Source organism: Drosophila montana, unplaced genomic scaffold, assembly GCF_035044405.1.
Source record: "Drosophila montana isolate Dmon_TW-CO22-7 unplaced genomic scaffold, ASM3504440v1 contig_2496_1, whole genome shotgun sequence".
In the NCBI taxonomy this organism is placed as follows: Eukaryota; Metazoa; Arthropoda; class Insecta; order Diptera; family Drosophilidae; genus Drosophila; species Drosophila montana.
Genome location: NW_026997364.1, coordinates 243,831 through 267,988, shown reverse-complemented (window position 1 = coordinate 267,988; position 24,158 = coordinate 243,831). Strand labels below are relative to the sequence as shown.

Below are 24,158 nucleotides of genomic sequence, written 5' to 3'. Positions count from 1 at the left end.
ATTTGGATACGATTCTGCATATTTATGGGGAGCATAGCGAATCTAATAAATGCCGAGTTTGGTCAAGATATTTTGAAAAACAAAAAAGTTTTTCTTACAAGATCTAAATTCTTGCCCGATCGTTCCTATAGCAGCTATATGATATAGTTATCCGATATCAATATAATTTTGAGCATACGTGAGGCGCATAGTAAATCTATTAAATGCCGAGTTTGATCGAGATATCTTGAAAAATAAAAGAGTTTTCCTTACAAGAACTAAATTTTCGGCCGATCGTTCCTATGACAGCTATATGATAAAGTGGTCCGATTTGGATACGATTTTGCATATTTATGGGGAGCATAGCGAATCTAATAAATGCCGAGTTTGATCAAGATATTTTGAAATACAAAAAAGTTTTTCTTACAAGATCTAAATTCTTGCCCGATCGTTCCTATAGCAGCTATATGATATAGTCATCCGATATCAATATAATTATGCGCACACGTAAGGCGCATAGTAAAACTATTAAATGCCGAATTTGATCGAGATATCTTGAAAAATAAGAGTTTTCCTTACAAGAACTAAATTTTCGGCCGATCGTTCCTATGAAAGCTATATGATATAGGGATGCGATTGGGATATTATTTTGCAAATATTAATGGCGAGCAGAGCGAAACTAATATATGCCGAGATCGGTCAAATTATCTAGGAAAACAAAAAAGGTTTTCTGACAAGAACTAAATTTTCAACCGATCGTTCCTATAGCAGCTATATGATATAGTTATCCGATATCAATATAATTTTGCGCACACATAAGGCGCATAGTAAATCTATTAAATGCCGAGTTTGATCGAGATATCTTGAAAAACAAAAAAGTTTTCCATACAAGAACTAAATTTTAAAACAATTGTTCCTATGATAGCTATATGATATAGTGGTCCCATTCGTCCGACTCCGACATACATATGAACTGCCCACAACAGAACGACGGACCTTAAAACTGGGAGACTAATTCCTATAGACACAGACGGACATGGCTATATCAACTCTGCTGTTGATGCTGATCTAGAATATATATACTTTATGGGTTCGGAGAAGTTTCCTTTTATACGTTACACATGACAACTTTTTAGAAGGGGATCAAAAGTACCAATTCATATATATTGGTACAGTGCTCTAATAAATCTAAAAAGTACCATTTAATTGGTAAATTGGTACATTTCTACCACATGTGGCAGCCGGAATCACAGCATTAACATGTTATTAACAGAACATGAATAATAACATGTTTTTATCAAGAATGCTCTAAAAGTTCTATAAGAGCTAACAGACAAATGAAAATATTTAATAAATTTACCTGTTAACATGTTCTTTGTGTGTGCTAATGTTTAGGTCTTTACGAATCCAGGAACGAATCCTGTTAATAGTGTGTTTATTTAAATGTGTGTGTGTGTGGGTATGTGTCTGTCTATCACAGTTGACGATTCCCGCCTTAGAGATACTGGGAATCTTCGTAATTGTCACGAAACTCGAGTAGCTTATCGACCGCCGTTTCGTACTCATCCCGCTCGAAGCCCGACTGAGAGTAACCCTGCAATTTGGCCACCTGAACGCGATGTGTTTGGGCGTGCAGCGCATCGAGATGCTGACCCAGCTTGCTGGAGTTCTGTATCGCAGCCAAGGCTGGTGCGCTGGCGACACGTGACTTCGGCTCACGCTGCGCCTCACCGGGCAGCATAAAGCCATCGGTGGCAACGCGTGTCTCAAAGATCTCATAGGGGAACGGCAGCTGCGTCTTTAGTGGCAGCGGCGTGGCGGCGGCATGCGTCAGACTGCCATGATAGGCACATTGATAATACAATTGGAGCATTTGGGAGACGCTGTCGCATTTATAGGCGGACATGCGCAGCTGTGGCCCGGCCAGCTCCAGGGGACGCTTGAGCCGTGCGTAGGGAATGCCGCGCGCTACAACCGACTGTACAATATGCGAGTTGCCCGGCTCACAGCCAGGCGTGAGCTGTGTGAACAGCGGACCACTCGCACCCTGGTCCAAATAATCAATGAGATCCTGTTCTTGCTGCATGCCCAAGGGCAGGGCCAATGCAGCCGCGGTCATTTTGCGGCCAGAGGGGCAGACGCGATCGCAGAAACGCAACAGTGTTTCGGGCGTCTGGCGCAGACGATAGCCGAGCGTAACTGTGTCCAAATATGCCGCCAGCACGGCAGAGCTCTGATACAGATTGTCCGGCTGCCAGTGCAGACCGGGCAGCTGGCGCGACTGCAGCGTGTTATTGCGCCAAATGGTCTCCAGCGTGGACAGCGGCGTAAACATATTCGCCTGCTCGCTGAGATGATAATAGCTGAGCACGCTGTTCGCCACACGAATGCCGTGGGCGGTGCGTGGGTCTGCAAAGCACAAGCAAAGATTTAGTCACAGTGGATAACAGAGAAAACCTAAATAGTGCCCACCTGCTTGGGCATAGGCGATGTTGCGTGGATAGTGCAGCGGCAGGACAAAGCTGGCGCGACTGTATTCATCATTCAAATGCTCTAGACACTTGCTGGCCAGTCCACTGAAGCCATCATCAATGTCAAAGAGCATCTGGAAGCCCTGCAGTCCATCGCATTCCTCGGCGTACATGCGTATGCGATCGCAAAAGTCCTCGTTAAAGGACACAGATTGCCACAATTCCACGCCGGCGGCATGTGTGCCCAGCACCTGGACGTCCGGCTGACGCACCAAACCGTGCAGCAAATTAAACGAACGTGGATGGTAACGTGCATAAAGATAGTCCGCCCAGCTGTTGCAGGTACCAGCCAAATTGTAGTCCTTATCCTGCGTATTAACGGCGCCCTTAAGCAAATCCTGCTGATATTCGGACAATGTAGCGGTCGGCTGCTTGCGTACATCCAGCTCACCGTGCGTGGACAGCTTATTCTGTTCGGCCAATTCTTTGACTTTCTGGATTTCATCAGCATTTTGCTCATCCGCCAACTGCAGATAATTGCCATACAGCTCACCCACAACGGGCAGATGGCCCAGCGTGCCCACAAGATCTACGGAGAGCATGCGCGGCGTATAAGTCGTTTGTTTCTGATCATTCCGACCCTCTCTGTAGAGTATGTCATTATGGGGCAACTGCTCCTCAGACACATTGCCGCTGTTCTCCTGATCGTACACAAAGTTTGCCTCCTATGGACATGAGGCAGTGAAAATGTCGACCACTTGTGCGTGACATTTGGTATTGTTGCTTACCTGTTGGTTCCAGAAGTGTGCGCCCACATAATTGGCATATGTACCAAACTGAAATGTCAGTATCTCACGTGTATGGTCCATGTTGTACTTTAATTATGACTAATTTAAGCACAAATTGTCATTGAACGCGCGCAGTGGGCAGCTGCTAAGCGTACCTCTTATCGATTAATGACTGAACTAGTATTTTTTATCGATAGAAATGTCAGCGCAACGTGAACACGTGAATGGCACTCGAACAGCTGATTTGCGCCCAATTTTCAAAAAGTCATCCATGCCCCAAAAATTGAACTCAGAACAGTTTCAGAAACCTGAACGTGTTTACTTGATAACCAAAAATAAATTGGTTGCACAATTTTATGAGTGTACTTCTGTAAGTTGAAGCGAGTTGCTACATAATTATCTTTCAGTCTATTTTAGTAGCGGCATGTATTTACCACACTATTCAGGTCTCTGTGGAGCTACGAATTCATTGGCCATCTTATCGTTCGTTAAGCATCATCGACAAGAAACAATTCCAAAAGAGAGCAATTACTTGCACATAGATGACTTGATACTGCACGGGAACTAAAGTGAAATTAATTGTTTGCGCCAATGGCCACACCATAAAACTTCCTTTCATTATCGTAAAATAGTTTTCCTTTATCCGTTTCACAATCGTTTCATGCTTCTCGCCATTGATATATGGCACCAGATACGACAGAAGCAATGTAAATGGGGGCGCAAAACAGCCTTGATCGATTAACATCTTCTTGATGCCGCGCTGCACTGTTGACTGCTCCTTGACTACCATAGTATCCAGCGCGCCGTACCATTTGCGCAACGAGGGCCCGACAAGGACCAGGCCGAGTGCACTGAACCGTGCCGTGCGGCCGGCGTTCCAATCCTTAAAGTCCCTCTTCTCGACGGCCATTTGTGCGATCATATCACCAGCGCCCATGATGAGAGCCACATTCAGACCCTCGCGTATGTAACCGGACAATGCCATTTTGATTCGTGGAGCTGTAAATGCAATTACTTAAATTAACATATTGGTTTAATTCATACAAGTGCATACAGTTAATTAGGACGCGCCCCGTAACGATTGTTAATTTTGAATTTCCCTAGTTTCCTGTTCGACACAGCCTATTTAAAATATTTAGCCAACCTCAAACAATTCAGATTGCTTAGCTGCCAAAATAGTGTTGACACACAAGCAATCGATTACTTCAAAGCAGACACAATCGGATATCGATAAACAACGCACATGTTGCTGCCTCTTCTCAATCAACCATTCACACTGCAAATGCATTTATGCACAAATAACACCTAACGGCAAAAAAAATTAACAAATTTATCTTGTTACATATATTTAAAATATTTATGTACATAATACATAGCTAAAACGAGAGTTTATGATTTATGTAGTCTTGCGTCTTTACAGCTTCCTCTTTTTTGGACTGTTCAGCGGCAAATTGCCATTGGGCTCCAGCTTTTTCTTTTTCTTCCGCCTTGGCACCACATCGTCATCTTCCACTTTAATTTCCACTTCGCCATTGACTTTGTGCTTGGTGGACTTTTTCTTGATGGGCTGCTCCAATTGGGTTATCTCCTCATCGCTGTCCATCAGTTCCACATAATCGGGATGCGCGCTATCCTGCATGAATTTGGGCGCCACGCCCGTTAGCACCGATTGCCGCACATCGTGCTCCTTTTGGGCCAGCGTCTGCGTGGTGCTCAGCAATTTCCTGCGTATCTTATAGAAATTGCTGGTGGTACGCAATTTCTCTTTCACTTCGGTGCATTTTTTATCCGCATTTCGCAGCTTTTTCGACGTTTTCTTGTCGATCTCAATGCGCGTCTTGTAGTCACGTCCAAAGAACGGATGACGTACGGGCAATCGAAATTTTGGAGGTCCACTGGGTTTTGGAAATTTATTTGCTTCCCCGTCGTCGCCAGGTCTTTCCATATTCAAACGCCGACTAACTACCACATGCCCGACTAGTGGCAGCAATCGCACCGCATATTTGCCCTTGTTGTTGGCATAGCCAACGGAATTTGTCAATGGGTGCTCGTAATGGGTGGTCCGCACCTGAATGTCGCCCACATAACGACGGCCGGGCATCTTGATTCGCTTGCCGGCCAATGCATCGATATCGATGCCCTTGGGGCATTGCATTATCCAGGCATCGTGTATGGCCGGATCAAAGCATTGTATGGGCTCGCTGCATTCGGCCGAGAAGCGATCCGCCTCGATTGCTGCATATTCATTCTCTTCCAGAAATTCACTTTTGCACTGCCTGTGAAATTGGCGAACTATCTTCTTTTCATCTTTAACCACACCGTTCTCCACCTTCAATCGTATCACCTGTAAGTGTATTCAATGTGTGAATATTTGGACTATCCAATACCATTTACGTACTCTCTTCGTATCATCGTGCTCCATTTTAAATTGCTTAATTTTTATAAACAACTGAGAAATACGCGAGACCAAACGCTGCAGCGCCCCTGCACGTGCGCTATCTTGGGCAGTGTTGAGCAATTTTCGAATATATATATATCGATATATTTATCTTAAATTCACATTTTGCTTGAATGCCTATCAGAAATACTTGCTTGCATCAATTACTTCCTTGTTTATTTTAAAAAAACTAGCCTATTTAATTGTATTTAAAAGCAGAGAAAGCAATTTGGTATTTTTTAAAAATGCCTTGTTACCAATATACTACCAGATTTGGTGCAATTGAACCGCATGTTAAGTGTTTTTCGCCAGAATCTACATATCGATTAGCCCAGTTCACAGATGATTTGTGATATCGATAAGTTTTTATTTCGTTTTGACATTTCCCAGCACTGCACGGCCTTCATGTGCTTCGCGTGTTACTGCCGCACGCATTTTGCACAGTTTTAGCGCTCGAAATGAGCCAAACACAGAAATTGCTGCAGTTCCATGAACTGGAGCTGGACCAACGCATACTCAAAGTACGTACGCATCCATTTAGTATATCATGACTTTGCAAAACTAACGCCAATTCCGTGGAACAGGCAATTGCGCAGCTCGGCTGGGTGCAGCCCACGCTTATCCAGTCGACGGCCATCCCGCTGCTGCTCGAGGGCAAAGATGTGGTGGTACGTGCACGCACTGGCTCCGGCAAGACGGCCGCCTATGCGCTGCCGCTCATACAGAAGATCCTTAACTCGAAGATGAATGCCAGCGAACAGTGTGTCAGCGCCCTGGTGCTGTGCCCCACCAAGGAGCTGTGCCGGCAGTCGCGTCAGGTCATTGAACAGCTTGCCGAATCGTGCGGCAAGGTAGTCCGTGTGGCAGACATTGCCGGCAGCTCGAATGATGTGGCCACACAACGGCATGCGCTGGCCGAACGACCAGACATTGTGGTTGCGACGCCATCCAAGTTACTGGCGCATGCGGATGTCGTCGATTTGCAGCACATTGAAACGCTGGTGGTGGATGAGGCGGATCTGATATTTGCCTTTGGCTATGAGAAGGACTTTAAGCGGCTGATCAAGCATTTGCCGCCCATTTACCAGGCGGTGCTCGTCTCGGCCACCATATCCGACGATGTGGCACGCATGAAGGGTCTGTGCCTGCACAATGCCGTCACACTCAAGCTGGAGGAGCCGGATCTGGTGTCGCTCGACCAGCTCACCCATCAGCGCATACTCGCCGAGGAGAACGACAAGCCGGCCATATTGTGTGCTCTGCTCAAGCTAACGCTCATCCAGGGCAAGAGCATCATATTCGTCAACAATGTGGATCGATGTTACAAGTAAGTGGAAGCTAACAACTCCTGCCGGTACACCCATCTACTCCAGCTGATGACACACAAAATCTTCAATGGGATTGCGCAGTTGGTAACAATTGGCGCACGCATGACCATAGACTAATCTTCTCTCTGATGGCAGCTGCTGCCCGCACAGCTGTGGCTATTAAATGCAGCTATACTATAGATACACTTTCGTCTTCCGTAGGGTGCGTCTGTTTCTGGAACAGTTTGGCATACGCTCGTGCGTGCTCAATTCGGAGCTGCCGGCGAATATACGTATACACACCATTAGCCAATTTAATAGGGGCATCTATGACATCATTATTGCCTCGGATGAGCATCTGCTGGAGAAGCCGGCGGGCAAAACAAAGGACAAGTCCCAACGGGATCACGAATCGAGCGCCTCGCGTGGCATTGATTTTCAGGGCGTGAATAATGTCATCAATTTTGATTTTCCCCGCGATGTCACCTCGTATATACATCGTGCTGGCCGCACGGCGCGCGGCAATAACAAGGGTTCGGTCCTGTCCTTTGTCAGCATCAAGGAGTTACCTGTTAACCAGGCTGTAGAGGAACGATTACGCTGTTCCCTGGGCAAAGAGCCGCACCTTACAGTGGACGCCCTGTCGGACGAGCCGCAAAAGCCCGCTGGCGAAGACATCATAAAGTAAGTCAAGTGGCAGCAGCTTGTGCCAACTAATTCTAATAATTTTTACACTTAGACTCTACCAATTCAAAATGGAGGAGGTGGAGGCATTCCGCTATCGCGCCCAGGATTGCTGGCGCGCTGCTACCCGTGTCGCTGTCCACGACACACGTATACGGGAGATCAAAAACGAAATTTTGAACTGTGAGAAACTGAAGGGCTTCTTCGAGGAGAACAAACGCGATCTGCTGGCGCTGCGGCACGACAAGCCCGCTCGCACCATCAAAGTGCAATCGCATCTCTCCCATGTGCCCGACTACATATTGCCCAACGCCCTGAAGCGCGTTGCCCTGGCTCGGCCCAACACGCAGGCGGCCAAACCGACGCGCACGACGGGCGCCAAAAGTGCCTACCAGCGACAGAGCAATGATCCCCTAATGGTTAGCGAGGTGGACTATGGCAAGCGACGCGGTGCGCCCAAGCGGAGAAAAGCCAAATAATTGGCAGCACTTGGCCAAAAGTTGTTCTAGTTTTAGCTCTGGTTATCTTTAAGCGTAATAGTTTCTATACGAGCTGTGAATGCGGCGGATGCAGTGTCAACTCCAGCGTTAATTGTTTTAGGCTCAAACATTTAGCTACGTTTCGACCATTCAAATTCAAAAGGCACTTGCAAAACTGTTTAACACAAATCGTATCAATGTCGGAAAGCTATATATATATATATGGCTTGGTCGAAAATAAAGTTTTGTGTCTTATAAACCATACCGTATTTAATCTTCGTGGTGAAAGTAAATGTTCCTTCTAATTAAAGTAAAACTCTGTTTGACTAAGTGAAAGCTGTTGCTCTTGAGATCCCTTGGATCAGGCGCGCATTGGTCCAACTCCGCATGGATCATCTCTAATCATCATCTCCAGTTCGGAGTGATAAGTTTTTGACATTGTCAAGTATTTCTCACAGATCCCAATTCTCGAGTATTACACAAATTTATTTAGAAATTTCTTCCTAAAATGTTCCACAACGTAATGAGTGCATCCGGCCGGGCTGTGCTGCCCACCGAGCTGAACTGTTTCAGCGAATTGGCGCACACCCATCGTTTGTCGGATTCGCAATTATTTTATGAGGATTACAAGTTTCACACGAACATGCAAATGATGCGCAATCGTGACGGCTTGGGTCCGCCTTTAAAGAGGGGCATGGAACGGTTCGCTGCCCGGCAAACGGGCCGGCTACCCTTTCTCCGATCCAGCAACTTGATGGAGAATGTGCTCACTGGTCGCTTGGAGGATATCTCCTTTGAGGACGTACTGAGCCAGCCCCAGCATGATGAGCACTTGCATCGGCCGCACATCATCGTGGAGCGGGCCATGGGCATCTCTCTCTAGAAAACTACCTTAATTCATTTTCTGTTGCATTAACGTAAGAAAAAAGAAACCAGCCTGTTGCACCGTAAAAAAAAACCCCAAACAAGAGGCAATAGACTAGTAGATACCCTAACCCGCGCCGATCTACCTGTGCTGCGCTTCTTCACTTTGCTTCACTTTATGGTATATGCATGTAAAAGCATCGAAGTCAGATAAATATAAATATGGCACTCAAGGCACAAAATTAGTTTGCTCCAATATTGGGGTTAATAGGGAAGGGTAGCCAAAATATAAAATATCTCTAATCCGTACATATATATATATTATAAGAGAGCCTACATACCAAGTTTTGTTAGCTGTTCGTCGGGCAGACCAGAGATCAAGCCAGTTTCTGCATCCAAAGAAGAAAACGTGATCTATAAAAACAAAAAACAAAAGATTCATGTTTCAAAATATTTCGTTCCATCTCAAGCATTTGTTGTGCTCCCTTTCCAATTCACGCAAATACATGCACAGAAAATCTCGCCTTTTAGGGTGAGCCAAAAAATAATCATATTTATATGATATATTGGATCTATTTGGGGTATTCGATAGTGCAGATAAAAAAAAAAAAAAACATATTTTTAACATTTTATTATTGTCATTGAAATAGTTAACATTCATACAATTATTGGTTTTTCAATTATTTATTATTGTTTATTACATATGCAATGTATAGTTTCGTATATAGAATTACACACATATCATATTTAACTGCAATTTTACGTTATGCCATATATAATAATGAGTGTATATAGAATAACTATGAATATTTCTTCATAAAAAAAAAAAAGAGTACGTTTCAATTCGGTTCGATTACGCGCAATTACATCAAGCACACTGAAAACAACAAACTAGACAAAAACACAACGTCAACAATTTGCGGGTTGGGCGCGGAGAGTATATAGTGGGAAGGGGGGGGGGGGGGGGGGGGGTTGTAGTGTTTGCTAAATAATAATAACAATTGAAAATGTGTTTGCTATTCTTTTTATATATATATATATATATATATGTATATAATTTAGTAAAATTATTATAATAAAACATTCAGTTAGGTTTAGGTTAATCCCTGGGTGGCAACATATACATATAAACATATATATTGATGGTTGCTGTGAAAAGAAACAAATGCAGCGACGACTAGGCCGAGGCGTTCTATCGAATACATATATGCACATTTATGTATGTCTCTCGCTATATATATATATATATGTATGTATATATATATAGGTCTAAACTACAGTTGTTATGCTTAAGGAAACAATATATAAGATCACACATATCGAGGAAATAAGCAGCAGCAGTTGACAACAATTGAAATAGAATTCACTCAAGAAACTAGTCTAAAATGCAGCCACGTAAATATATGTATATATATATCTATATAAACACTTTGCTCTCACACATATATATATATATTATATGCTCTTACTTATAAGTTTTGCTAAAAATGTGGTTTGGTTTACTATTTGTTCTATTATTTTTTTTTTTTTGTGTTTTGTTATTTTTTTTTTCGTTTAACTCGCGCTAGATAACTTTACAAACATATTTTGGTTTACGGCTTTTATTACATACTTGTTTTAATATATATATATATATATATATATGTTTTTTTTTTCAAAACACACGCATAACTTGATAAATGTTGCAACAAGAAGAGATACAAATATTAATGACTTATATCGAAATACATATGCAAGCAACAGGTTCATTAAATAAAATAATTAATATGCATATGGTTCGCTTCTCTTTGCCGTCCGTCTCTTCATTTTGTATGAGTTTGCTTTCTTTCAACTTTTGATAACATATACATGCGTTTATGTATATACATATATATACATACAAATATTTGTATATATATAGATATACATATATATATATATATCTATATATATATTTACACATATATATGTATATATACATATATATATTTAGACGCATACTGCGATAAAACACGTTGAATACAAAATTATAAAGTTTTACATTCTTTAGATCTTATTTTTATGCTGCTCTGCAGTTACGTGTATATTCGGCGCATATCTTTAAATATCTATATATATAAATCGATTTCCATATGGGAATCGAACGCATCTAACGATAGAACACTTAGAATGTAAAAACAAAAGAATAAAAAAAAAAAAAGGTGCGCACACACACAATCCACAAGCGGGATTTATCTCTGTTGTCTCAGGCGTGTGTGAGGTGTTCTTTAGTCGGGTTGTTATTTAAGTTGTTGTTGCTGTTGCGGTTGCTGTTGTCAGGTTTGTCGCTCGGAGATGTCTGTGTATTATTTATGCTATATTCGTTTATCGGTCTGCCCGGACAACATAATAAATCGCAAATCTCGCAACCAGCTGAAGCCGGCGCCGGAGCCGGAGCTGCTTAGATGGGCACATAGTTGCCCTTGGGCTTGTAGAAGAGCTGGCCGCGGAACAGACGACGGCGTATCTCGCTGGCGAGCAGTCGTTTCTCCTTCTTGATCTTCTTCAGAACGCCCTTGTTCTCCTGGGCGCGACGCGACAAATAGGGCAGTACCTCCTCAACGGGTCCATAGGGTATATACTTGTAGGCCGAGTAGCCGGCCTGACCTGTAAAGCGAAAGATTACGCATGAGCCAAAGGTTTGCATGGAAAATATGCATAGATGAACTCACCTAGCGGGAAGGTGATGTAATCACACATGCCCAGTAATTGACCAAAACAGATGACCTTGTCCTCCGGTGAAATGCCAATCGATTTCATATTCTCGATGGCAAAACGGACGGTATCCTCATTATGCGACGCAACCATAATGCCAATCTTGCGGAAATCATCGCCCGAATCCTTCAGCAGCTGCAGAAACAGAAACAGAAACAGAAATTAAAAATCAAATTCAATTTGACGTTGCTTTCGAAAGTGTCATCGGTTTTGGTATTTGCCTTGATGCGACGCAAACACTCGGCCAGTGTCTTGTGATACATGTCTGTGGTGGCCTCATAGTTGGGGTTCACGGGATCGGCATAGCCCAGCGCCTGTGCGCGTCCACGCTCCTGATCCATATAGGCGCCACGTACCAGCTTGGCACCAAAATAGAAATTCTGTCGTTTAGCCTGCTCCAAATCGGTGACCACCTGAAATACAGATCAGTTCAAGGATTAACAAGGATTTAAGTAATTTAGGAGTAGCTTGGTGATCTGAGCTCACCTCACGGTAGGCCTCACGCAAATAGCACTGATAGGTATTGAATACTATGGCCTTGTCCTTGTTATATTTGCGCATCATCTCCAGCGTAATGCGTGAAATCGCTGGCTGGAAATAGGTTTGCTCCGCATCAATCATAATGCGCACGTCCAGCTCTTCGGCAGTCTGTGAGATATAATATCATATGAGTTATCGATTCCTATTCGATCTATTATCCATTCTATATGCTTACCTTTACAATTGTGTTTAGACGACGTATCATGTTTCTAAACATCTCCTCCTCTTTGGGCGCTATTTGTGAGATCAGTCGATGAATTGCACCCGTTATCGGATCGGGCACGCGAAATGTGTCGCTCAGTTGTGAATCCTCGTCCACAATGCCCGACCAGGGAAACAGATGCAGTATACTAGATGGTAGAGAGCGGGCAGAGTTTGATAAAATCAGATTTTAAAGAGCGCAAGCTACTTTATCGAAAGGTTTGTCTAAGGTCTGCACCTTGTGCGTTTAGGGAATTGATAGATTAGTGATATGTTGCTCTGCTGCTTTGCATTACAATGAACCTCTTGATGCTCGAAAAACACAACCATCCCAACTAATATGCAACAATATTTGCTCATATTCTTCCTATCGCACCTGAGCTAAACTAAGCGAAGCCAACCTAACCCTATGTTAAGTAGCCTAACTTTAATTAATCGGAACTAAACTACACTCAACTAAACTAAAGCAACAACCTAACATTTTTACATTCATTTACATTGAGCAAATAAATATCAATTGAAGTCACATTAGAAAGTCATAACTCTATAAATACAGTCATATATTAGCACAAGCTAAAGCTCAGCTGAATAAATTAGGCGAAAAAAGTTAAATTTAGACAGACCTAATAAAAAGTGCTAACAAGTAATTAACTTTTTTAATTAACATAAACGAAAAAGTAGGTTTATCTTCGGCAGGCCGAAGATCTAATACCCTTGCAGATGCAACCTTTTCATAACGATGGGAGTAGGTGTAGTAGGAGTAGGAGTAGTAGGAGGAGTAGGAGGAGTAGGAGGAGTAGGAGGAGTAGGAGTAGTAGGAGTAGGAGTAGTAGGAGTAGGAGTAGGAGTAGGAGTAGGAGTAGTAGGAGTAGGAGTAGGAGTAGGTGTAGTAGGAGTAGTAGGAGTAGTAGGAGTAATAGTAGTAGAAGTAATAATAGTAGGAGTAGTAGGAGTAGTAGGAATAGTAGGAATAGTAGGTGTAGTAGGTGTAGTAGGAGTAGTAGGAGTAGTAGGAGTAATAGCAGTAGTAGGAGTAGGAGTAGGAGTAGGAGTAGGAGTAGGAGTAGGAGTAGTAGGAGTAGTAGGAGTAGTAGGAGTAGTAGGAGCAGTAGGAGCAGTAGGAGCAGTAGGAGTAGTAGGAGTAGTAGCACTAGTCGGAGTAGTAGGAGTAATAGCAGTAGTAGGAGTAGGAGTAGTAGTAGGATTAGGAGTAGGAGTAGGAGTAGGAGTAGGAGTAGGAGTAGGAGTAGGAGTAGGAGTAGTAGGAGTAGGAGTAGGAGTAGGAGTAGGAGTAAGAGTAGAGTAGAGCAAATGAATATACGCACCCCTCCTTGTCGGATGTAACGTTCCGCAAGAACTGCTGCACATCCTTGTTGTCGCCAACGCTGGCATAATACTTCTCGAGATCCTTGATGGTCTTGTGATGGGTGAGTACGTTGCCCTCTCCGCCGACAAGTGCCTCCATGTATTTACGTGTGCGCATTATGACCTCGGATAATTGCAGCTATTAAAGCAAAGGGGAATGCAATTAAATATAGAGCCCAGCCACAAATGGATGCAGTTATCTAAACACTACTCAACTGTAGGGTATATATAAGTATATATACTACTCATACCTTATATAATATAGAATATATACTCACCAGCAGCTGTGGACGGCCCAGGGCGGTCAATTTGATGGCTGTGATGCCAGTTCCGAAGGTGGCGCCTGTTGCAAGTTGGTCGATCGATCGGGTTGTTCGGAAATGAGAAGCATTTGAGAGGTAAACGTGAGTGCATGAATGCAAGGCGAGTAGCAATACGAGGCGAGCCACGGCAGAGGCGTGGCAAAAGGCGTTCAAGTCAATTTTAACTACTCGGCAATCGATATACTACAAGCACACACACACACACACACACGCACACACACATATAAATATAGTTTACATAATAAAAAATGAGCTACAAAAAAAATGGCAAACTAAATCAACGGAAAACTAAATAAATCAAACACACAAAGCAAATGCCAAATACGAGATTTGGCTTTCGGTTGCGAGTTTATTTTTTTTTTATTTATTTACGTTATTTGCTTTTTTTTTTTGTATGTTTCAATTTAACGTTAATTTGAACGGCTTACCCGTTGCCGCAGCACGCGGCTCTTTCCTATCGTCGTCTGGACACACACACACACACACACACACACACACACATGCACACAACAAACATTTGGTTTTGGTTTTCAATGATTATTTGAGGTTAGTTCAATTCCACAACGTTTCATTTTGATTTTGATTTTTGAGGTTAATTCAATTCCACGTTTCATTTCGATTTTGATTTTTGAGGTTATATCAATTCCACGTTTCATTTTGATTTTGATTTTAGAGGTTAGTTCAATTCCACAATGTTTCGTTTTGATTTTGATTTTTGAGGTTAATTCAATTCCACAACGTTTCGTTTTGATTTTAGAGGTTAGTTCAAGTATTCCACATATTGTTAGTTGCGTTTATTGTTAATCATTAATTGGTTTCATTTTCAGAGAGACAGAGAGAGAGAGGAAGAGTCGGTGCCGTTGGTTTTGTGAGAAAGAAAAATGCATTCGAGAGATAAATTAATCAAAATTATAATTAAATGAATCAAGTTATCGCAAGTATACAGAAAAACTAGAAGCTACAAATGTGTCCAATAGAAACTAAGAAATTGTGCTGTTAACTCTTCGGCGTGCCAGAAGTTAAGATACCCCTTGCAGACATATTAAATGATCCCGATTTGAGCTAAAAGACGATTCTATTCAAAATTTTCCAGTTAGTTGACATGTTTCCCACATATGAACTGCTTGACTTCAGCAAAAGGCGTAGTGTATAAATGTTTATTTCTCAGATAATCTCAATTATTTTCGCACAAAGAGAATGTAAAATCTCATTTATGCCTAATGTTTAACCTTTGTAATACCAAAAAGCAAAGCAAAACCCGTTTTGTCAAGTTTTATTTATCACAGTCCAGTTTCTGATTCATTTTACGACCTGTTCCCGAAGCACATTTCCGCTTGAATCAAATTTTCCGGTTCGTAAATAAATACGCATTTATCATGTTAATTAATCATGTTAATTATTTGGCATTTATCGAATTTTTTACATATCATTGAACTCAGCTCAAAGTAAAGGGCGATTCGTAAGAAGGGGAACATTGGAATGAAACACTCGCGGGCGGAACAGCTGGAATTGGGCCGACATATTGTTTTTACATGCTAAAATACTGTACTTTCTTTTTCTTTGTTTTTCGCGAGTTGAAATTAATTTGATTTTAAACCATTTCCCTGTTTAGCCTCAAAAGTGACGAACCTAACCTCAAAAGTGACAAACCTAACCTCAATATTTAGAAGTCGATAAAAAAGAAATATTGTAAGCTAAAGTACAACTATTGCCGGCGGCAAACTAATTTTAGGACCCTTGCAGGCAAACAAGGTAAAGGCAAAAAAAAAAAAAAAAACAAAAAAAAACAAGATTAAGCTAAGATTAAATTAAACGGAAATAGGAAACACAGGGTGGACAGGGTGCACAGGAATGCAGCACAGGGTTGCACAGCACATGCTTTTGATTTGCTTTTGGAGATTGATTGAAAATGATCCAGAAGAGGAGCTTACCCGACACAGCCTCCAGACACTTGATGAATATCTCCATGTTGCGTTCACAGGTCGCCTCGTTCAGATAGAAATAGGTGCGTGCGCTGCTCACCTTGTAGCGACGATCGGCAAAGGATTTGTCCACATGATACTGCGGCAAGGCGCCCGCGTCCTGGGCATTATCACCGGTGCTCGAAACGGAAGATCTGTGAATAGAAGAAGTGAACGAAAAGCGTTTGTGAAAAATTGTTTTATTTGCAACTAAATCCGGACTGTGGCACGTACTCAACTTCACGCTTCTCGGCCTCCTCCTGGCTGATATCCTCTTCGACGGAATAGTCAAGGATGGGCTTGACGCCGAACGAGCGAAGTCTGTGGCGGCGGCGTTTACGAGGTGGGGCAAAAGATTAGAGCGAATAAAAAATGGAGCATTAGAAATGCGGCTTAATAAAACGCGCTTTAAAAAACAAGAGGCTAAAACGGGTGCGGGGCAGGTCGAAGGGCGAAGGGGGGGTGGAGGTGGGGTATATTTGTTGCTGTGCGTGTATTTGTGAGTTTGTGTGTGTGGGATTTGGTATGGGGCGAGGGGGGGGGGGGGGGAAGTGTTCCCAAAATCAACATGCCACATGCCACAAATGAGCGTCGCATTAGATCAAGTTAGTTGGGTTTTAACTGTAAAGTTAAGTTCAAGTTTGAATGACATAGTTATTATATGTATATGGGTATGATAAAAAACAAAACACAAGCGTTTGGATATACGATTTGGGCACCTCTCGAGCGCGGGGACAATCGTGTGGCGATTCTCGCCGGCCACAAAGTGCCCGTAGAAGCTGGACTTCATCAGAATCACAAACAGTTTGCTGCCCAGCACGGCGCGAGCGACTTTTAAAAGCTTTTTATTTTTCAGAAGGGAGAAGCGTTGCACATTGTTTATCGGTTGTGGTTATCGATAGCAGTACGATTATGTTGATTGTAGGTTAAGTTTTATGTTTATCGGTTAAGTTTATTGATAGCAGTACGGTTATTTAGTTTTAAGGTAGTTGCACATCGTTAATCGGATTGCAGTTATCGGATAAGATTATCGATACCAGTACGGTAATGTTTTAATTTGAACGAAGAAGCGTAGCACATCGTTAATCGGTTCAGTGAATCGATAACATTGCGTTCACGTTAATTGTTATGAAAAGGCAGAAGCGTAGCACAGCGTTAATCGGATAAGGTTATCGATAGCAAATGTTATCGATAATAGTACGACAATGTTTTATTTTAAAGGAAGAAGCGTAGCATATCGTTAATCAGATAAGGTTATCGATAGCAGAGGTAATCGACATCAGAGATTATCGATAACAGTACGGTAATGTTTTAATTTTAAGGAAGAAGCGTAGCACGTCGTTAATCGGATAAAGTTATCGATAGATAACAAGCGTAACACATCGTTTATCAGTTATGGGTTATCGATAACCGTACAGTTGTGTAGATTGTCGTTGTTTTATCAGTTTATATTTTTGTTTTTTATACATAGCGCAACAGCAAAGCAAAAGTCGAATGGAAGAGAAAAGAAAAGAAAAAAAGAAAAAAGAAGAAGAACAAAAATATGGTGTTAGTGGATTCAATAATCGTTATACAATTACCTTTCCAATGTGGGTATTATCTTGATCTGATCCTCGCCAGCGACAAAATGGCCATAAAAAGTTGCCTTCATCAATGCTGTAAATAACCTTTTACCCAATACTTTGTTTGACCATTTCATAAGCTGCGATAATTTCGTTTTTAGACAAAATTTTAAAGATTTGTTTTCGTTTTTATATTTATATAAATCAAGGCATATGTATGTATATATATATATATATATATATATATTGGGTTTTAAAAGGAAATTGTAGAAAATTTCAATGTACAGAAAAAACGCAACGAGCAAAAGAAGGGAAAATGAAAATATCGCATATCAAAAAGAACTCATGTTTTCCTACCTCAAAACAAAACAACAACTCATTCATATACGACCCTCTCGCTCGCACACCCACGCCCACGTCATCTGGGCAAAGATCGAGGTATATTTGTCACCTTTTTTTTTTGCTGTACATTTGGCTCTCTTAAGGTACATAAATCATTTGGAATGCCGCCAAAGCAAAGACATATGCAAAGAGTGCGAGAGAGCGAAAAATCAACAGACGATCGTGTCAAGGCCAAGCGCGATGACACAGCATGAGGCGAACTTGCGGCGAATATTTGAAGAGAGCGAGGGTTTGGGTCTGAGCAGGGCTGAGCTGCACTACGCGCGCCTTCTTATGTAATTAAAATGGGAAACGTCAAGCAGCTGCCGTCAAAGCTCATAAAACAAGAAACCGAAAAAAAAAACGCTCACAGGAGCTTTTTGACAGGCACGTGTGATGGACTAAACGAACCGGTTAAAAAGACAAAAGGGGGTGTGGGGGCAGACTCTGACAAGCCAAAAAGAGCAACTAACTGTGTACATGCCTCTTGTGCGTGTGCGTGTGTGTGTGTGTGTGTGTGTGTACTTTTTCAAAACTGGTTACATAAAAGTTGGCAGCGCTGCTGTCTCGAGTACTTTTGTTTTAGTTGTTCTCTTTTTTTTTTCGGCGAATGCTGAAAAGCAAGCACAGGTGTTCGATTTTGAGCTGTGGCCCCGCGTCACGAGACCTGCCAAACAGACGAGCGGTAAAAATAGAATCGCGAAAAAAAAACACACATAAGAACCATTAACATGGCTATTAAGTTGCCAACAAATATATGTGCACATGTACAAAAAAAAAACACATTAATTTGTTGCATTTGCAGCGCTGCGATTACTGCAATTCACGTTAATCAATTTTCCATTAAATCGATCAAACTGTAAACTGTGTAATAATAATCGATAAGCAAATATGCAGGCAACAAAGGCGAAAAAACACACCCACACACACACCTACACGTATACGTAATAATACAAACACAAGCATATATATTTACATATACGAGGGAGAGAGAGTCGTGTTTGCCGTTTTGATTGGCGCACTTTTGGGGGCCTGCCTGTTAAGCATTTACATATGCATGCCCACACACACATACAGATTCAGGTGTGCATATGTGTGCGCCTGACCGACCGCCTGACGCAGCTGGCGTCTGCTCGGCTGGCTTGCGCGCAGTAAAAAGCACCGTTCAGCAACGGCCTCCAACAAGGTCATCAAATGCATTTGATTCGCACACCCGTTGAGTCACAAATTCATTCGCATACACGCTGTGCATCCCCCCTACACAGACACACACACACACAAACACAAGCCAACCAATTGAGGCGGCAATTAGCGCTGCATTCACTCAAATGTTGATGTGTCATTTAAAAGCCATCAAAGCGTAGACAGCTCAGCAGAAGGGGCAGGGCGTCGTCAGTAGCAAGCAGGTAGACAAGAGGCAGCTCAAGTAAGACAAATGACTGACTGAAATAGCCTGAAGAATGTGCACAGAGAGTCGAAAATATAAATATAAAACTGAATATTAGTATAACACAGCGGGGGGGATGGGAACGGGTGCTAATACTTTGCTAATGATTATTTGAGCGTAACGAAAGCTTGGGAACTTTTGTTGACTCTTTGTGAGTGTGAAAAGAGAGAGAATTGAAAGGAGCAGTAAAGCTATAAATTTAAGTTTCATCGAAGTTGTGCTACGATTTAAGAGGAAAATTGGGCTTAACAATGCAACTTAACATTTAGCACGTCATAAATTACTGTCATACATTACACTACACACGCAGAGAGCGGCAATAAACCACAATTAAAGTAGGCTGTGCTAGTCAAGTCCGTAAGAGAGTTGAATTCCTCTAAGGAGAAATGCATTATGCATTAAAGAGAAATGCATTAAGCCTAAGCTTACATAATAAGAGAGCCGACTAACAGAAGGATATCGGGGAGAGAAGTAATGCAATAGCTGCAATGTTATGATATTGCTCGAGAGCAAAATATACCTTAATTGAAAATGGGACAAAATGCAATAAAATAAATATTTTTCTTGCAGCTCAATATGTCAACAATCAATGAGACGACAGAGATGTGAGGCCGCTCAGCTGTGCTTTGGCTCAAAAGCGAAAGCTTAAACACTTTAAACTTGTATACTCAATAGGATAAATGCAAAGCCGAACTCAAGGGAGAGGCCAACCGACCGACCGAATAAAAGAGCGAGAGCTACTCTGAAAAATGGGACAAATGCATTATTATTGAGCTGTAACTCCCAATAGGACAAACGCAGCTAAGAGCAATGTCTAAGAGAGAAAACCAACAACTGTAGTCTAAAGAGAGTTATGTAGATAGATAATGATAATATTGTACATATGTAGATGCATAGGTTCCATTGCGCTCAACTTACCGTCATATTGTGCTCAACCAGCTTCTCGCTGGTGCAGATCATGTAGACCATATAAGCGCGCACCAGCTCCCATGTGGTCTTGCTCTTAAATGCCGCTATCGGATCGTTGAAGCTGACATCGAGTGGATCGCGCTGGGGCTTGCCCTCGGGCTTGCCCTCGGGCTTCGATTGGCAGGGCTCCGCATCGGCTGCGCCCTGTTTGGCGGCCCTGCCGCCATCATCAGCGATCTCTGCAAGCGCCACCTGCGCCTGCTGCTGACGCGCCGCCGAATGCAGGCAGCGAGCGCCGTTCAAGAACTGATTCTGCCAGCACAGCGCATGTTGATGCGAATGCAGAGCGCTCACCATGTCCAGACCAGCATTTTTGCTGCCGCTGCTTGCGTTGGCGTTGCCGCTGGCGTTGCCGCTGGCGTTGGCGCTGGCGCATGCTGTATGTAGGCTTCTTCTATGGCAACGTTTGCCGTTGTTGACAAATGCCGCTGCAGTGGCTAAATAGCCGTTGCTGCTAACGCTGATGCTGCTGCCAACGTTGCGACTGTAGTAAACGAATTTAATTGTTGTACGAGGGGCGCTCCAGGAACGAAGTTGAGCCATTACAGAGCGGAATAGATGCCCGTGGATTCCAAGCTGGGTTACGACTCCTTTCCAAAACTATAGTGAGAGAGGGGGAGAGGCGGCGGTTGAGAAAGCAAGAGCTGCTCTTCGTCTGCTTCTGTTGTTTTCTTCTTCTGGTCTGCGGTTTGCAACACTCACAATTTGCACACACGTTTACTTTTCTGGTTCTTGTTGCTGCTTCTGGTGCTATAAAACAATCTCACAGCTGATTTTGTATTTTTTTTTCGTGCGTTTCGTTGCTTTTTGCCTGCGCTGTTCTTGCTTTTGACTTAAAGCTTTTTTCTCTCTGCAAGAATTATGTGTTATACAACAATTGCAAAAAGGGGAAGAAACAGAAAGAGAGAGCGTGTGAAAAAAAAGAGAGAGAGAAAGAAAGGAGAGGTTAGAGAGCAAACAAAACATACAACTATTTGACACACAACTTGTGCTCCCATACGCACGCACACACACACACACACACACACAAACACAAACGCACGTACACCGAACACCGCACACTAAACAATGTGCACAAAATTAAATTAAAAACGAATTTAAATTTCAGTTGCTCAGCTTCTGCTTGAATTGTTGACGTTGTTTTTCTGTGTTTGTTGTACCTGCCTTATGTATTTATTTTATTTTTTTTTCCTTGCTCTGATTTTTTTTTATTTTTTCGTTTTGCGTTTTGCGCTACGTACGCCGAAACGTTTGGCCACGGCAAAAGCACAGTTCAAACTGTCAAGACGACAGCGGCGAAATGCCAACCGAAGGCGCAACGAGCCGAACACGGGCAACACGAACACATCCGAGCGCACGACAGGCAGGCAGGCAGGCGGCAGTCGCCAGGCAGGCACGCCATTCATCCTGCGCTGCCGCTGTCAACCGCCTCGCTTACATAATGGTGGCGCCCACGCGAAACTTCGCTGTGTGACGTCACGCGTACCAGCCTCCGCTTGCGAATCACGGCGAAATATACCATTGGAGGCGGCGGCTTTAATGAGGGCTGATTTTCTTTTCACTGCTTTTTCATTATTTTTTCGTTAATTTAAATTAAAATGCGCTACAAGTGTGACCACGACAAGTGATAATTGCCGCGGGGCCAAGCACTAATTGGTGTTAATTCAAAAACGTGCAAGGAAGCCAACCTTTCCCCACTTCCCCTTTATCTATCTGCCTACTCAGCAGGGCAGCGAAACCAAGCCGACGGCGAAAATTGTGATTGCTCATTTTAATTTATTAGCGTCACGCTAAATGCACAGCAGACGAGACGCAGTTGCCGCCGCAGCCGCCGCAATCAAATTAATATTAAACTTAGCGGGTTGCATTGCCACAGATTTCAATACATTTAATTATCGTTGCTGATGCGATAGTGAGAGCAGTGCAGAGAGCGAGAAGCGAAAATTGCGCGGCGTCGCGCAATTACAACAAATGCAAATTCATCAAAAGAAATTGTTGTATGTTGCTAAATAGAAATCGCCTACACTCTTACACACACACTCGCACAAAAAGTTGTGCATGGATAGTTATATAACCGTTGCGTGCGCTCCGTTACACTGACTGAGATCCGTACACTACCCATGCATACACAACACACACACAATTCGCCCGTTGACCAATTCGCCGCCGTTTTAATTTCTCTATTTATTTATATTTATCTGCATGTTTGTGCCATTTTTGTACTCGTATCTGTTCGGTATGTGTTTATTTTTCACAACTTACCCTCTCACACATTCAAATTGATATACACAAATATAAATATATGTATGTATATATTAAATGCGCACACGTCTTAAACACTTTCAATTTCTGATGCGCTCTTCGAAATTTCGAAAACTGTAATTTTAAGCCAAAACGGTAAAAGTCATTTTATTATAGTTTTTTGTACTTTATGCTTTGAATATAATGAATTCGGAAAAAAGGTTCTGATTTAGATCTGACAACAAACTCACTGCTGACGTTATGCGTACCTCAGCAAGTGGGGTTTTGGTTTTTTTTCTAAATTTGTTATTCGTCGTGTTGCTGTTGCACGTTTGCTCAGCTGTCAGAGTATACGATACAGATACAACCTTAACACAACTGTGAGGGTCTGAATGCGCGCACCAACTAAATTAAGGCCAACATTGAAGCGAAACTGCTGGCGAAAGCTCACGCGAAGCTTGCGAATGGGTCAAAACCGAAACCGAAACCGCGTGTAGCACAGTCGCAGCGAATGCGGGGAACAGCAGCAATGGCGGCAATGTCAGCTGTTAGCAGTTGTTGTCTGTTGCCTTTTAACTGTTTGCCTTGCACGTGAGGTCTAGCAAAGTGCACATAAATCACGCGCTCGCCATTTTATTTGTTGCTCAACACAATCCTCGCGTGCTTCAACCAATTGGAATGCTGTCGCTTATCTACGCAGCAGACGGTTGGCTGCAGTCGCGAAGGCTTATCTTGCACATACCAAACACACACACACACACACACACACACACACACATGTATAAATACGCAGCGCCGGCTAGCTGTTTACTGTTGTTTTTTGTATACGCACTAGAGTTGCATCAAATCGTTCTTAGCAAGGTTCACTTGAACTGCTCACTGAACTAAACGAACCAACGAAGACTCAAATGATTGTTCGTCGTTCTTTGCAGTCCTATTATCGTTCGAGCACTTATGCGACTTACACCACCAAAACGAACAACTCAAACGTAGAAAACACGACATTGGAACTAACAAAAACAATTCGGAAGATGGCACTGAAACGAAATAGATGAAGGCTTGTTTGTTCAATAAGAATTGAACGACAAAACTTACTCTTTTAAATGAACTACAATGTGCAACTCCACTGGAGCCGCTGAGCATCTGGCAACGCCGCGGATTTGGCAAAAAATGAAGTGCACACGATAATTATCGATAGATATCGTTGTGCAGCATTTGAATTGAAATTGAAGTTCCTTCAGTTTTTTATATGAATATATATGTATATATATTATATTATGTATATGTATATGTTTTGCATAATGTTTCCACTTTCACAATAGATAATAGATAATAAATTATAGCTACTAGTTGTATTAGAAATAATAATAATATTAATTAACAGTTAATAAGCGCAGCACATGTGCATATTTTTGTAATATTGTTT

The 24,158-nt window shown here is 42.4% G+C and overlaps 6 protein-coding genes and 1 non-coding gene across 12 annotated transcripts; 3 read left to right on the top strand and 4 right to left on the bottom strand.

Annotated features, from left to right (window-relative positions):
* Nucleotides 1–1,364: 1,364 nt before the first annotated feature.
* mst (misato mitochondrial distribution and morphology regulator) lies at nucleotides 1,365–3,409 on the bottom strand. The gene is made up of 3 exons (XM_064682762.1): nucleotides 3,239–3,409; nucleotides 2,452–3,175; nucleotides 1,365–2,388 (listed from the first exon to the last, which is right to left on the bottom strand). Exons 1-3 carry the CDS (start codon nucleotides 3,317–3,319, stop codon nucleotides 1,475–1,477), a joined length of 1,719 nt encoding a protein of 572 aa, XP_064538832.1. The 5' UTR covers nucleotides 3,320–3,409; the 3' UTR covers nucleotides 1,365–1,474.
* Nucleotides 3,410–3,536: 127 nt separating this feature from the next.
* Nucleotides 3,537–4,440, bottom strand: Mpv17 (Mitochondrial inner membrane protein MPV17). Of its 2 annotated transcripts, none has more exons than XM_064682763.1 (2): nucleotides 4,293–4,440; nucleotides 3,537–4,237 (listed from the first exon to the last, which is right to left on the bottom strand). In XM_064682763.1, the coding sequence occupies exon 2, from the start codon at nucleotides 4,221–4,223 to the stop codon at nucleotides 3,717–3,719; it is 507 nt and encodes a 168-aa protein (XP_064538833.1). In that variant the 5' UTR covers nucleotides 4,224–4,237; nucleotides 4,293–4,440; the 3' UTR covers nucleotides 3,537–3,716. The 2 variants fall into 2 exon arrangements, with proteins under 2 accessions (XP_064538833.1, XP_064538834.1); XM_064682764.1 differs by having other exon boundaries at nucleotides 4,383–4,401.
* Nucleotides 4,441–4,567: 127 nt separating this feature from the next.
* Nucleotides 4,568–5,784, bottom strand: LOC135428668 (uncharacterized). The gene is made up of 2 exons (XM_064682748.1): nucleotides 5,637–5,784; nucleotides 4,568–5,582 (listed from the first exon to the last, which is right to left on the bottom strand). The coding sequence occupies exons 1-2, from the start codon at nucleotides 5,658–5,660 to the stop codon at nucleotides 4,653–4,655; spliced, it is 954 nt and encodes a 317-aa protein (XP_064538818.1). The 5' UTR covers nucleotides 5,661–5,784; the 3' UTR covers nucleotides 4,568–4,652.
* A 260-nt stretch (nucleotides 5,785–6,044) lies between these two features.
* Hlc (putative ATP-dependent RNA helicase DDX56) lies at nucleotides 6,045–8,404 on the top strand. Its single transcript, XM_064682783.1, has 4 exons — nucleotides 6,045–6,196; nucleotides 6,260–7,002; nucleotides 7,205–7,666; nucleotides 7,722–8,404. Exons 1-4 carry the CDS (start codon nucleotides 6,134–6,136, stop codon nucleotides 8,143–8,145), a joined length of 1,692 nt encoding a protein of 563 aa, XP_064538853.1. The 5' UTR covers nucleotides 6,045–6,133; the 3' UTR covers nucleotides 8,146–8,404.
* LOC135428728 (small nucleolar RNA Z30a) lies at nucleotides 7,044–7,136 on the top strand. The gene has a single exon (XR_010436301.1). It is a non-coding gene; the product is annotated as a small nucleolar RNA Z30a (small nucleolar RNA).
* Nucleotides 8,405–8,587: 183 nt separating the features above from the next.
* LOC135428726 (proteasome maturation protein-like) lies at nucleotides 8,588–9,155 on the top strand. Its single transcript, XM_064682825.1, has one exon. The coding sequence runs from the start codon at nucleotides 8,654–8,656 to the stop codon at nucleotides 9,026–9,028; it is 375 nt and encodes a 124-aa protein (XP_064538895.1). The 5' UTR covers nucleotides 8,588–8,653; the 3' UTR covers nucleotides 9,029–9,155.
* A 1,530-nt stretch (nucleotides 9,156–10,685) lies between these two features.
* slgA (proline dehydrogenase slgA) lies at nucleotides 10,686–22,933 on the bottom strand. Of its 5 annotated transcripts, none has more exons than XM_064682818.1 (13): nucleotides 22,754–22,933; nucleotides 20,441–21,341; nucleotides 16,852–16,973; nucleotides 16,367–16,453; nucleotides 16,103–16,287; nucleotides 14,600–14,635; nucleotides 14,127–14,191; nucleotides 13,809–13,987; nucleotides 12,458–12,632; nucleotides 12,229–12,390; nucleotides 11,964–12,155; nucleotides 11,700–11,877; nucleotides 10,686–11,634 (listed from the first exon to the last, which is right to left on the bottom strand). In XM_064682818.1, exons 2-13 carry the CDS (start codon nucleotides 21,032–21,034, stop codon nucleotides 11,429–11,431), a joined length of 2,181 nt encoding a protein of 726 aa, XP_064538888.1. In that variant the 5' UTR covers nucleotides 21,035–21,341; nucleotides 22,754–22,933; the 3' UTR covers nucleotides 10,686–11,428. The 5 variants fall into 5 exon arrangements, with proteins under 5 accessions (XP_064538888.1, XP_064538887.1, XP_064538890.1 ...); XM_064682817.1 differs by lacking the exon at nucleotides 16,852–16,973 and adding an exon at nucleotides 17,713–17,834 and having other exon boundaries at nucleotides 22,754–22,928; XM_064682820.1 differs by lacking the exon at nucleotides 14,600–14,635.
* Nucleotides 22,934–24,158: the final 1,225 nt, after the last annotated feature.

What these genes read in the sequence shown, in the direction of transcription:
- mst (XM_064682762.1), bottom strand. Translation starts at nt 3,319, where the DNA reads ATGGACCATACACGTGAGATACTGACATTTCAGTTTGGTACATATGCC. An exon ending in CACACTTCTGGAACCAACAG is followed by an intron (nt 3,176 to 3,238) that starts GTAAGCAACAAT and finishes TCATGTCCATAG; the next exon opens with GAGGCAAACTTTGTGTACGA. An exon ending in CATCGCCTATGCCCAAGCAG is followed by an intron (nt 2,389 to 2,451) that starts GTGGGCACTATT and finishes TGTGCTTTGCAG; the next exon opens with ACCCACGCACCGCCCACGGC.
- Mpv17 (XM_064682763.1), bottom strand. Translation starts at nt 4,223, where the DNA reads ATGGCATTGTCCGGTTACATACGCGAGGGTCTGAATGTGGCTCTCATC.
- LOC135428668 (XM_064682748.1), bottom strand. Translation starts at nt 5,660, where the DNA reads ATGGAGCACGATGATACGAAGAGA. An exon ending in AGCACGATGATACGAAGAGA is followed by an intron (nt 5,583 to 5,636) that starts GTACGTAAATGG and finishes ATACACTTACAG; the next exon opens with GTGATACGATTGAAGGTGGA.
- Hlc (XM_064682783.1), top strand. Translation starts at nt 6,134, where the DNA reads ATGAGCCAAACACAGAAATTGCTGCAGTTCCATGAACTGGAGCTGGAC. An exon ending in TGGACCAACGCATACTCAAA is followed by an intron (nt 6,197 to 6,259) that starts GTACGTACGCAT and finishes TCCGTGGAACAG; the next exon opens with GCAATTGCGCAGCTCGGCTG. An exon ending in GCTGGCGAAGACATCATAAA is followed by an intron (nt 7,667 to 7,721) that starts GTAAGTCAAGTG and finishes TTTTACACTTAG; the next exon opens with ACTCTACCAATTCAAAATGG.
- LOC135428726 (XM_064682825.1), top strand. Translation starts at nt 8,654, where the DNA reads ATGTTCCACAACGTAATGAGTGCATCCGGCCGGGCTGTGCTGCCCACC.
- slgA (XM_064682818.1), bottom strand. Translation starts at nt 21,034, where the DNA reads ATGGCTCAACTTCGTTCCTGGAGCGCCCCTCGTACAACAATTAAATTC. An exon ending in TGGTTGAGCACAATATGACG is followed by an intron (nt 16,974 to 20,440) that starts GTAAGTTGAGCG and finishes AAAAATAAAAAG; the next exon opens with CTTTTAAAAGTCGCTCGCGC. An exon ending in TGGGCCGTCCACAGCTGCTG is followed by an intron (nt 13,988 to 14,126) that starts GTGAGTATATAT and finishes TTGCTTTAATAG; the next exon opens with CTGCAATTATCCGAGGTCAT.